The sequence below is a fragment of the Salmo salar genome, chromosome 22 (assembly GCF_965601325.2).
Source record: "Salmo salar chromosome 22, fSalSal1, whole genome shotgun sequence".
Classification (NCBI taxonomy): domain Eukaryota; kingdom Metazoa; phylum Chordata; class Actinopteri; order Salmoniformes; family Salmonidae; genus Salmo; species Salmo salar.
The window spans coordinates 34,236,758-34,248,787 of record NC_138312.1 but is presented as its reverse complement, the minus strand read 5'-3'; the positions used below and the strand labels follow the sequence as shown (position 1 = coordinate 34,248,787).

Genomic DNA, 12,030 nt, shown 5'->3' with positions numbered 1-12,030 from the left:
GTCGATGAAGCACTCATGCCCATTTCAGCCGCCATCATTCTAGCGGTCACCCTCAAGCGGCCTCTGTGCTCCAATGCCCTGGCGATCTCCTCGGCCAGATCCTCTGACGTCTATGCATTCGCCATAATCGTCCCCTACCTCTACCTTCACTTTCGGATTCCCTTGAAGCATTTTCAACCCCCGTTCTCCACGTAACATTAGCTAGCCACGGTAGTCAGCTAGCTAACCCCCCCACCCCACACCCCTTCACCAACCACCAGGATGCCTGACACCAGAACATTCCAGGCATTCCTGTGGTTGGCAGATAGCAGGTTGACTGACATGTTGGACCCAACGAACACTGGGGACTGGTAAGTACAACATAACCAACGAACAGCATAACACATAACACACAGCTGTCTGTGCGGGTCGCTACAATATGTTATGAATTTGCCAAACTTATATGTTACGAATTTGCTGTGGCTAATGTTGGCTAAGTGGCTAATATTAGCTAGGCTAGGGGTTAGGGTTACGGGTTAAGGTTAGGAGTTAGGTTAAAGGGTTAAAACCTCTCTAGGCTAGGTGGGACGGTAGCGTCCCACCTGACCAACATCCAGTGAAAGTGCAGGGTGCCAAATTCAAGCTACAGAATTGTAAATATTTAACATTCTTGAAAATACACATGCAATATGTCAAAATAAAGCTTAACTTCTTGGTAATCCAGCCACGGTGTCAGATTTCAAAAAGGCTTTACAGCGAAAGCAAACCATGCAATTATCTGAGGACAGCACCCCACCATACAAATGCATAACAATCATTTTCAACCAGGCAGGTGGCGACACAAAAGTCAGAAATAACGATATAATTCATGCCTTACCTTTGAAGATCTTCTTCTGTTGGCACTCCAATATGTCCCAGAAACATCACAAATGGTCCTTTTGTTCGATAAACTCCTTTTTTATATCCCCAAAATGTCCATTTATTTGGCGCGTTTGATTCAGAAAAACACCGGTTCCAACTCGCCCAACATGACTACAAATTATCTAATAAGTTACCTGTAAACTTTGTCCAAACATTTCAAACAACTTTCCTAATCCATCCTTAGGTATACTAAAACGTAAATAATCGATCAACTTTAAGACAGAATATACTGTGCTCAATAGCGGATAAAATCAAAGTGGAGCGAGCTACAGGTTGCGTGCCCCAAACAAAAGAGGCTACTTGGCTTGACTCTCATTCTGAATAGCTGTACTTCATTTCTCAAAGGAAAAACATCAACCAATTTCTAAAGACTGTTGACATCTAGTGGAAGCCATAGGAACTGCAACCAGGTCCCTCATAAATTTAGTTTACCATAAAAAGCTAATTGAAAACACAGTGAACTCAAAAAACAAAAATCCTGGATGGTTTGTCCTCGGGGTTTCGCCTGCCAAATAAGGTCTGTTATACTCACAGACATAATGTTAACAGTTTTAGAAACTTTAGAGTGTTTTCTATCCAAATCTACCAATTATATGCATATCCTAGCTTCTGGGCCTGAGTAGCAGGCAGTTTACTTTGGGCATGCTTTTCATCCGGACATCAAAATACCGCCCCCTATCCCAAAGAACAACATTTTGTTCTATTAAATCATTATAGTCTATAAATTGCGCGTATAGGCTGTGACTAAGAATTAAATAAAAATGAAACAAATTGCCTTATTAGGCTCAGTCTACAGTGCCTTTGAATTAACTTTTAGAAACACGAGTTTGGCCAGAGTCTGTGGCTTTAGGCTCAAGCAATGGTTCCTGAAGACCTGGCCACAGCAGAGAATACCCTCTCAGTGCCTGCAGAGAGCCACTGGGGATGCTAAGCATCCTTTGGGCCACTCTTGCCAGGTTTGGCAGGGATGCAGAGTTGTTTTTTGTTTTTTCATATATAGGCCGAAGGGTTTTAGGCAAAATAACCCTATCAACACGGAAAGCTCCTTGAAAGAGGTAATGTCAGGCCTATTGGGCCAAAATCAATGATGGCCTATTGCATCGACAATAGAATGAAAATTAACTAAACTTTTAAGATATCAGATTTTTTATATATAAATACATTGCTACAATGACACACTTAGCTAGCTAGCCACTTCGTTTCTTTCTGTTAGCATCTGCACATAGTACACAATTATGCTTTCGGGATATGTATTTTCAGATTCCACAATGATTCATTAGTTCAAATCAAACTTTATTTGTCAAATGCGCCGAATACAACAAGTGTAGACCTTACCATGAAAGGCTTACAAGCCCTTAACCAACAGTGCAGTTCAGAAATAGTTAAAGTATTTACCAAATAAACTAAAGTAACACAATAAAATAACAATAACGAGGCTATATACAGGGGGTACGTACCAAGTCAATGTGCGGGGGTACAGGTTAGTTGAGGTAATTTGTACATGTAGGTAGGGGTGAAGTGACTATGCATAGATAATAAATAGCGCGTAGCAGCAGTGTGCAAAACAAATGGGGGGGGGGTCAATGTAAATATGAATTGATCAGCAGTCTTATGGCTTGGGGGTAGAAGCTGTTAAGGAGCCTTTTGGTCCTAGATTTGGGGTACCGCTTGCCGTGCGGTAGCAGAGAGAACAGTCTATGACTTGGGTAACTGTAGTCTTTGACAATTTTTTGGGCTTTCCTCTGACACAGCCTATTATATAGATCCTGGATGGCAGGAAGCTTGGCCCCAGTGATGTACTGGGCCATAAGCACTACACTCTGTAGCGCCTTACGGTCGGATGCCGAGCAGTTGCCATAACAAGCGGTGATGAAACCGGTCAGGATGCTCTCGATGATGCAGCTGTAGAACTTTATGAGGATCTGAGGACCCATGCCAAATCTTTTCAGTCTCCTGAGGGGGAAAAGGTGTTGTCGTATAATAGGCTGTGTCAGAGGAAAGCCCAAAAAATAGTCAAAGACTACAGTTACCCAAGTCACGACTGTCTTGGTGTGTTTGGACCATGATAGTTTGTTGGTGATGTGGATACCAAGAAACTTGAAACTCTCGGCCAGCTCCACTACAACCCCGAATTCTGGTACAAATTTGAAAAACATACAATATGTTACGAATTTGCAAACGTATGTTACGATTTCTAGCTAGGTGGCTCCCGGGAGACACAGTGGAACCCTAGGTTAGAGGCAGAGCTATCAGGGGTGTTCTGACTACGTGCTGCACACCTGTACCTGTAACAGTAGGACTGGAGTGGTAGAGAGAGAAAATGAAAAGCAGACATTTGCATGTATATTAAAGCAATTGAATCTAAGGCCCTGTTTTGAATGTTTTTCTAAATGCACCTTTAGTTTCATGCTCCCTGGAAGTACTACTCACTGATCCAACAACTGGATAGATCAGATATGCCTCGTACCTACAACTGCAGCACAGCCCTGGAAAAATAAATAACCGTAAACCACGCCCTCTCGTATAATTGCTTTATTACTCAAGTATAAGTATTAAAAGTAAATAACAATTCAAACAAGGCCACCATGTGTTTTAGATTCATAAAAGCTATTTAAATGAAGTCCTTTCCTCCTTCACAAGACTCCTTCAGATGAAACAATTCCAGCTCTGTGCTCAGGACTCGTTTTGCATGCTGGCCATCACATCACCAAGGCAACCAGAGCTCGTGGGCAGACTGGTTGCGTCACCAGTTGCTTCTTCGAGGAGGCGGGGCTAACAGCTCAGTATACAGTGGAAGATAGCCTAGCAACTTTTTTATTTAACCTTTAATTAACTAGGCAAGTCAAAAAAGAACAAATTCTTATTTAGAATGATGGCATAACAAGAGGCAAAAGGCCTCCTGTGGGGACGGAGGCTGGGATAAAAATACATTTTAAAAACAAGTAGGACAAAACACACATCACGACAAGAGAGACACCACAACACTCCATAAAGAGAGACATAAGACAACACAACAACAACACAAACATGGTAGCAACACAACATGGCAGCAGCACAACATAGTACAAACATTGTTAGGCACAGACAACAGCAGGAAGGGCAAAAAGGTAGAGACAACAATACATCACACGAAGCAGCCACAAGTTTCAGTAAGAGTGTCCATGATTGAGTCTTTGAATGTACAGATGGAGATAAAACTGTCCAGTTTGAGTGTTTTTTGCAGCTCCCTTGCATTACCAATTACAACAATACATTGTGTTAGTCAAGATGAAAGACTCTCCCTCTAGCTTTGGTAGCTGAGTCAGGCTAGTCTACATGGGCATAGAAGTCAAATACACACCAGAGCCTAGCTGGTCTCTGAACCACCCACACACAGACCCACTGTACTGGACTACACTGCACTGAGCTAAAGCACTGCCTTTCCTTGGTGTTCACTGCTATTCTGACACTACACATCTGCGTCAGTATTGGCCGTGGTATAGTTATAACCCTTTAGTTAATGGTTGTCTTGGTTACCTTATGGCACATGTAGGAGCCTCCTTTCTTCACCCGGTCTCTGCCTGATGGTGGTCCTGTCTGTAAAAGAGAGGAGAGAAAATATCAGAACATAAAGAAGAGGAAATCCTCACAGATATGAGTGCCACATAAAATAAATGTGTTTGTGTATTATCGTCCTTAGTGTGGTGAACAGTCCACCAGTCAGATGTCCACTCACATGCATTCCCCACCATGTTGTACAGGCCATAGCCGTTAGCAGGAAATGACATCACCTGCAGGAAAGAGAGAGCTATGAAATGGATACTTATATATTCTACACCAAAAAGGAGTTCACTTCAATGCTTCCCACAGTTGTGTCAAGTTGGCTGGATTCCCTTTGTTTGGGTATTGGACCATTCTTGATACACACAGGAAACTGTTGAGCGGGAAAAACCCAGCAGAGTTGCAATTCTTGACACTAACCAGTGACCATGGCACCTACTGCCATACCCTATTTGAATTCACATCACTCTTTTGTCTTGCCAATTCACTCTCTGAATGGCACATGTACACAATCCATGTCTCAATTGTCTCAAAGCTTAACAATCCTTATTTAACCTGTCTTCTTTAACCTAGAAAATGTGTTGTTGTGTTCTCTTCACAACTGTCTTGGTGTGTTTGGACCATGATAGTTTGTTGGTGATGTGGATACCAAGAAACTTGAAACTCTCGGCCAGCTCCACTACAGCCCCGAATTCTGGTACAAATTTGAAAAACATACAATATGTTACGAATTTGCAAACGTATGTTACGATTTCTAGCTAGGTGGCTCCCGGGAGACACAGTGGAACCCTAGGTTAGAGGCAGAGCTATCAGGGGTGTTCTGACTACGTGCTGCACACCTGTACCTGTAATAGTAGGACTGGAGTGGTAGAGAGAGAAAATGAAAAGCAGACATTTGCATGTATATTAAAGCAATTGAATCTAAGGCCCTGTTTTGAATGTTTTTCTAAATGCACCTTTAGTTTCATGCTCCCTGGAAGTACTACTCACTGATCCAACAACTGGATAGATCAGATATGCCTCATACCTACAACTGCAGCACAGCCCTGGAAAAATAAATAACCGTAAACCACGCCCTCTCGTATAATTGCTTTATTACTCAAGTATAAGTATTAAAAGTAAATAACAATTCAAACAAGGCCACCATGTGTTTTAGATTCATAAAAGCTATTTAAATGAAGTCCTTTCCTCCTTCACAAGACTCCTTCAGATGAAACAATTCCAGCTCTGTGCTCAGGACTCGTTTTGCATGCTGGCCATCACATCACCAAGGCAACCAGAGCTCGTGGGCAGACTGGTTGCGTCACCAGTTGCTTCTTCGAGGAGGCGGGGCTAACAGCTCAGTATACAGTGGAAGATAGCCTAGCAACTTTTTTATTTAACCTTTAATTAACTAGGCAAGTCAAAAAAGAACAAATTCTTATTTAGAATGATGGCATAACAAGAGGCAAAAGGCCTCCTGTGGGGGCGAGGGCTGGGATAAAAATACATTTTAAAAACAAGTAGGACAAAACACACATCACGACAAGAGAGACACCACAACACTCCATAAAGAGAGACATAAGACAACACCACAACAACACAAACATGGTAGCAACACAACATGGCAGCAGCACAACATAGTACAAACATTGTTAGGCACAGACAACACCAAAAAGGAGTCCCTTTGCAGACACACATTATCGGAATGGCATTGCAACCTTTGCATGGGTATGGGAAGCACATTAAATAGATCTATAGATAATTAAACACCACATACACTGAGTGTACAAGACATTAGGAGCACCTTCCTAATATTGTATTGCACCCCCTGTTGTCCTCAGAACAGCCTCAATTCGTCGGGAATGGACTCTACAAGGTGTCGAAAGCGTTTCACATGGATGCTGGCCCATGTTGACTCCAATGCTTCCCACAGTTGTGTCAAGTTGGCTGGATGTTCTTTGGGTGGTGGACCATTCTTGCAACCAACAGGAAACTGTTGAGCTTGAAAAACCCAGCAGCATTGCAGTTCTTGACACACTAAAACCGGTGCGCCTGACACCTACTACCATACCCTGTTCAAAGGCACTTGAACCTTTGTTCTTGCCCATTTACCCGCTGAATGGCACACATACACATTCCATGTCTCAAGGCTTAAAAATCCTTCTATAACCTGTCTGCTCCCCTTCATCTACACTGACTGAGGTAGATTTAACAGGTGACATCAATAATGGATCATAGCTTTCACCTGGTCTGTCTATGTCATGGAAAGAGCAGGTGTACCTAATGTTTTGTACACTCAGTGTATATGAACATCTTAGAATAACAAACTTCTTCCCCAGACATGGTCACAGTATGTTTTTGTGCATGTATGGAAACATTGCATTTTCAGAATATATACGTCATAGGAAGTGTGACACCAAAAGACCTGTAAAAGAATGGACATCATCAATCTCAGCAGCCATTGAAGTCTGACAGTATCATTTCACTATTACTATGCAGTTTGTTAATGTTATCTAAATGTTATTCAGGGCTGCAGGTAGCCTAGCGGTTAAGAGCGTTGGGCCAGTAACCGAAAGGTCTGCTAAATGACTACAATGTAAATGTATATCTATAGCAGATGTGATCTGGTGGTGTGACATTATTGTGAACTCTTGATATTGGGTCTAATCTCCAACGACATGCCAGTTCCTGTTAGTAAGTAGTGGCTGAATTCAAGATCAACTTTTTCAACAAAATGGACTGTGGGTAAGAGCCACCGTGCCTCCCTAACATGGGAGGGAAAAGACTCCCATGAGCCCTTTATTTAGAAAAATGTTCTATACTGTATTTCAGTCTCATTCGTTCACATTTTCACTGTGTCTCTCCCCCTCTCTTACTGGTGAAATGTTGGCGTACTCATCCTCTCCAGAGTTGTGTGTGAGGAAATCTCCTTGCCAGAGGTAGGTGTAGTGCTGGCCTTTAGGGTTGAGTTTGTTCCCCATGAAATACAGGAAAATAGGATCAGGGTAGTGGATAAAGGATAGGCACTACTAGAACTATGCAAGGATGAAATGTGTCCAGTATAAAGTAGTGTCTATCTATCTATCTATCTATCTATCTATCTATCTATCTATCTATCTATCTATCTATCTATCTATCTATCTATCTATCTATCTATCTATCTATCTATCTATCTATCTATCTATCTATCTATCTATCTATCTATCTATCTATCTATCTATGGAGTATACAAAACATTAGGAACACCTGCTCTTTCCGTGACATAGGTGAATCCAGGTGAAAGCTATTATCCCTTACTGATGTCACTTGTTAAATCGACTTCAATCAGTGTAGATGAAGGGGAGGAGACAGGTTATAGAAGGATTTTTAAGCCTTGAGACAATTGAGACATGGATTGGGTATGTGTGCCATTCAGAGGGTGAATGGGCAAGACAAAATATACAAGTGCCTTTGAACGGGGTATGGTAGTAGGTGCCAGGCACACCGGTTTGAGTGTGTCAAGAAAAGCTGCTGGGTTTTTCACGCTCAACAGTTTCCTGTGTGTATCAAGAATGGTCCACCACCCAAAGGACACAACTGTGGGAAGCATTGGAGTCAACATGTAGAGTCGACACCTTGTAGAGTCCATGCCTCGACGAATTGAGGATGTTCTGATTGCAAAGGGGGTTGCAACTCATTATTAGGAAGATGATCCTAATGCTTTGTACACATATATGGAGCGGCAGGTAGCCTAGTGGTTAGAGCGTTGGGCCAGTAACCGAATCCCATAGCTGACAAGGTAAAAAGCTGTCGGTCTGCCCCTGAACAAGGCAGTTAACCCACTGTTCCCCGGTAGGCCGTCATTGTAAATAAGAATTTGTTCTTAACTGACTTGCCTAGTTAAATAAAGGTTAAATACATATATATTTTTTAATATATAAAATATAATACTGGCATATTCCCTAACAATAGATAAGGTCTTTGTTGAAGCAGTAGTTCCCCTTAAATGACATATTAATATGAGTGGTTCCCTTAAACATACACACACACCACTACACTACCTGTGCTGTAGGCCACCTCTGCAGGCATACTCCCACTCAGTCTCTTGTGGGTCCAGGAGCAGTAGGCCAGACCCTCCCCCCATGACACATGCAGCACAGGATGGTCCAGCCTGTACACACAACCAGGTTTATGGTTAATAATAATAACATACGGTCCTTTAGCAATATACAGTGCCTTCAGAAAGTATTCACACGCCTTGACTTTTTCCACATTTTGTTGTGTTACAGCCTGAATTTCACCATGAGGCCAATGGTGACTTTAAAACCGTTAAGGCTGTGATAGGAGAAAACTGAGAATGATCAACGACATAGTTACTCCACAATACCAACCTAAATGACAGAGTAAAAAGAAGGAAGCCTGTACAGAATAACAAATATTCCAAAACACGCATCCTGTTTGGAATAAGGCACTAAAGTAAAACTGCAAAAAAATGTGTCAAGAAAGGAGTTTTATGTACTGAATACAAAGTGTTTTGGGGGCAAATCCAACAAAACACATCACTGAGTACCACTCTTCATATTTTCATGTTATGGGTATGCTTGTCATCAGCAAAGACTAGGGAGTTTATTTAGGATAAAAAATAAAATGGTGCTAGACACAGGCAAAACCCGAGAGGAAACCCTGGTTCAGTCTGCTTTCCAACAGACACTGGGAGACAAATTCACCTTTCTGCAGGACAATAACCTAAAACACAATGCCAAATATACATTGGATTTGCTTACCACGACGATATTGAAAATCTATTGCAAGTCTTGAAAATGGATGTCTAGCAATGTTCAACAATCAACTTGACACATTTAAAAATAAAAAATATCGGCAAATATTGTACAATCCAGGTGTGCAAAGCTCTTAGAGGCTTACCCAGAAAGACTCACACCTGAAATCGCTGCCAAAGGTAATTCTAACATGTATTGACTTAGGGGTGTGAATACTTATGTAAGTTAGATATTTCTGTATTTCTGTGTGAGAGAGAGAATGATGGTCAAAAGATAAAGGTGAAGAAAAATCAAAATGAAACATAATAAAAGTACATTTGAATGACACTAAGTGGCAGTGTTTTTACATCTAATGCCAGTTTGCCTGAGGCTGATGCCGTGCAGGTGTTTGTACACATGCATGTACACACTCTTATTCAAATAAACACATACAAGAACACACACATATATGTAATAGTGCCAGACATGCACACAAACATATAAAGTAGGCATTGCTGTTATGATTTCAGTTGTCCTTGATGTCCTTTGTTTTAAATGTATTATTTTGTTTTATTTCTTTTGCATTGTTGTTTGTTGTTTTCTTCTGTCTTTTCCTTTTTTCTCTTTAGTTCATTCTCTTGGTTGTTGGTGCATTGGGGGGTTCTTGGGGGTGGGGAATGGAATGAATTGTATTTTTTTCCCCGGGGGGGGACTCTGGGAGGGGTCCCGAATGGTTGATGGACAGCTATTGGGGAACTGTGGGGGGGATATTGGAGGGTTCGGGCTTCACAAGATTGTGATCATGAAAAAGGAAACTATGACATATATTTTATATCACTATCATGCACACGCACCCTCACACATAAGGATGGCTCTGTTGTGGAAAGACTGATGCATGTTTGATAGTGTCTTGATGCTGTATTATTTGTCCTTCATGTTCTAATACTTTGTTTCCCCTTCCTTGTGTTTTTTATAAAAAATAATAAAAAATAATAAAAAATAATAAAAAAAGATATTCCTGTATTAAATGTAATACATTTGCCCGTTTTTTTATTTTTTTACATTTTCCCTTTGTCATTATGTAATGGGTGTAGATGGGTGAGAAAAAAATGACAATTTAATAAAAACACATTTCAGGCTGTAGCACAACAAAATGGGGAATAAGTCAAGGGGTATGAATACTTTCTGAAGGCACTGTTCAGAACATTTGGCCCAAGCAGGAATCAATACAACTCAAACCAACTGAGCCATAAGAATCCTGTTTATCAGCAGACCTCTACCTGTCTGTGACATAGAGTAGTGACAGGGTGACATTGGATCTCATTAGGATGATCCAGTGTAGAGACATAACTCCTACCTGTGATGTAGAGACAGGACTTGACTTGATATTGGATTCTATTCATTCTGATTAGGACGATCCTAGCTCCTACCTGTCTGTGATGTAGAGCTGTAACTCCTACCTGTTAGTGATGCTGGAGTCGAGAACCTCAGGTTGCCTCCAGTCTGCCCCTCTGACTGGCAACCACCAGGGGGCAGCAGCCACCTGACGACAAGGAGGTCACAACATCAGCTGCTATGTGACACAGGTAGACTGGAGCACAACTCAGCAGGAACTGATGTCTTGGTGGTCAGTCCGAGTGTGCACCAGGCAAACGTGCATGCTTCTACACACAAACACTACTTTAGTACAAAAGGGGAAAGTGTTACATTCCTAAGCGAGCAGTGTTTATGCTTAGTCTCCACCTCTGACACACTCTCCTCTCCCAGGCCCCCACTTCAACTGAATATGCACCCCAATGTTGTCTACGGATCACCAACAGTTTACACATACCAGGCCTTTTCTCTCTCTCTCTTTCTCTCGCTCTCTCTCTCGAAGCAGTTAAGGCGACTTACACAACATCTTCCTGCAGAACTATTTAATGGAGAAATAAAAATAAGTTATAAATGACAACAAAATACATTGTAGAGATGTACATATTATGTCCATATTACGTCAAGAACAGCTCAAATAAGCAAAGAGAAACAACAGCCCATCCTTACTTTAAGACATGAAGGTCAGTCAATCTGGAACATTTCAAGAACTTTGAAAGTTTCTTCAAGTGCAGTCGCAAAAACCAATGCTATGATGGAACTGGCACTCATGAGGACTGCACCAGGAAAGGAAGACCCAGAGTTACCTCTGCTGCAGAGGATATTGCAGCCCAAATAAATGCTTCACAGAGTTCAAGTAACAGACACATCTCAACTTCAACTGTTCAGAGGAGACTGCGTGAGTCAGGCCTTCATTGTCTAATCGCTGCAAAGAAAGCACTACTAAAGGACACCAATAAGAAGAAGAGACTTGTTTAGGCCAAGAAACACGAGCAATGGACATTAGACTGGTGGAAATCTGTCCTTTTGTCTGATGAGTCCAAATTTTAGATTTTTGGTTCCAACCGCCGTGTCTTTGTGAGATGCAGAGTTGGTTGAACGGATGATCTCTGCATGTGTAGTTCCCACAGTGAAACATGGAGGAGGAGGTGTGATGGTGCTTTGCTGGTTACACTGTTTATTTACAATTCAAGGCACGTTTAACCAGCATGGCTACCACAGCATATGGCAACGATACGCCATCCCATCTGGTTTTCGCTTAGTGGGGCTATCATTTGTTTTTCAACAGGACAATGACCCAACACACCTCCAGGCTGTGTAAGGGCTATTTGACCAAGAAGGAGAGTGATGGTGTGCTGCATCAGATGACCTGGCCTCCACAATCAGCTGACCTCAACCCAATTTAGATGGTTTGGGATGAGTCGGACCACAGAGTGAAAAGCAGCCAACAAGTGCTCAGCATATGTGGGAACTCCTTCAAGACTGTTGGAAAAGCATTCCA

The 12,030-nt window shown here is 41.8% G+C and overlaps 1 protein-coding gene across 1 annotated transcript; it reads right to left on the bottom strand.

Annotated features, from left to right (window-relative positions):
• Positions 1-2,641: 2,641 nt before the first annotated feature.
• Positions 2,642-10,818, bottom strand: LOC106583142 (formylglycine-generating enzyme-like). Its single transcript, XM_082967497.1, is given in 8 exon segments — positions 2,642-3,199; positions 4,417-4,487; positions 4,568-4,670; positions 7,299-7,412; positions 8,462-8,514; positions 8,517-8,572; positions 10,619-10,701; positions 10,813-10,818. Coding segments are annotated over 8 exon segments (591 nt in total). The 3' UTR covers positions 2,642-3,094.
• Between the last annotated feature and the right edge of the window lie 1,212 nt (positions 10,819-12,030).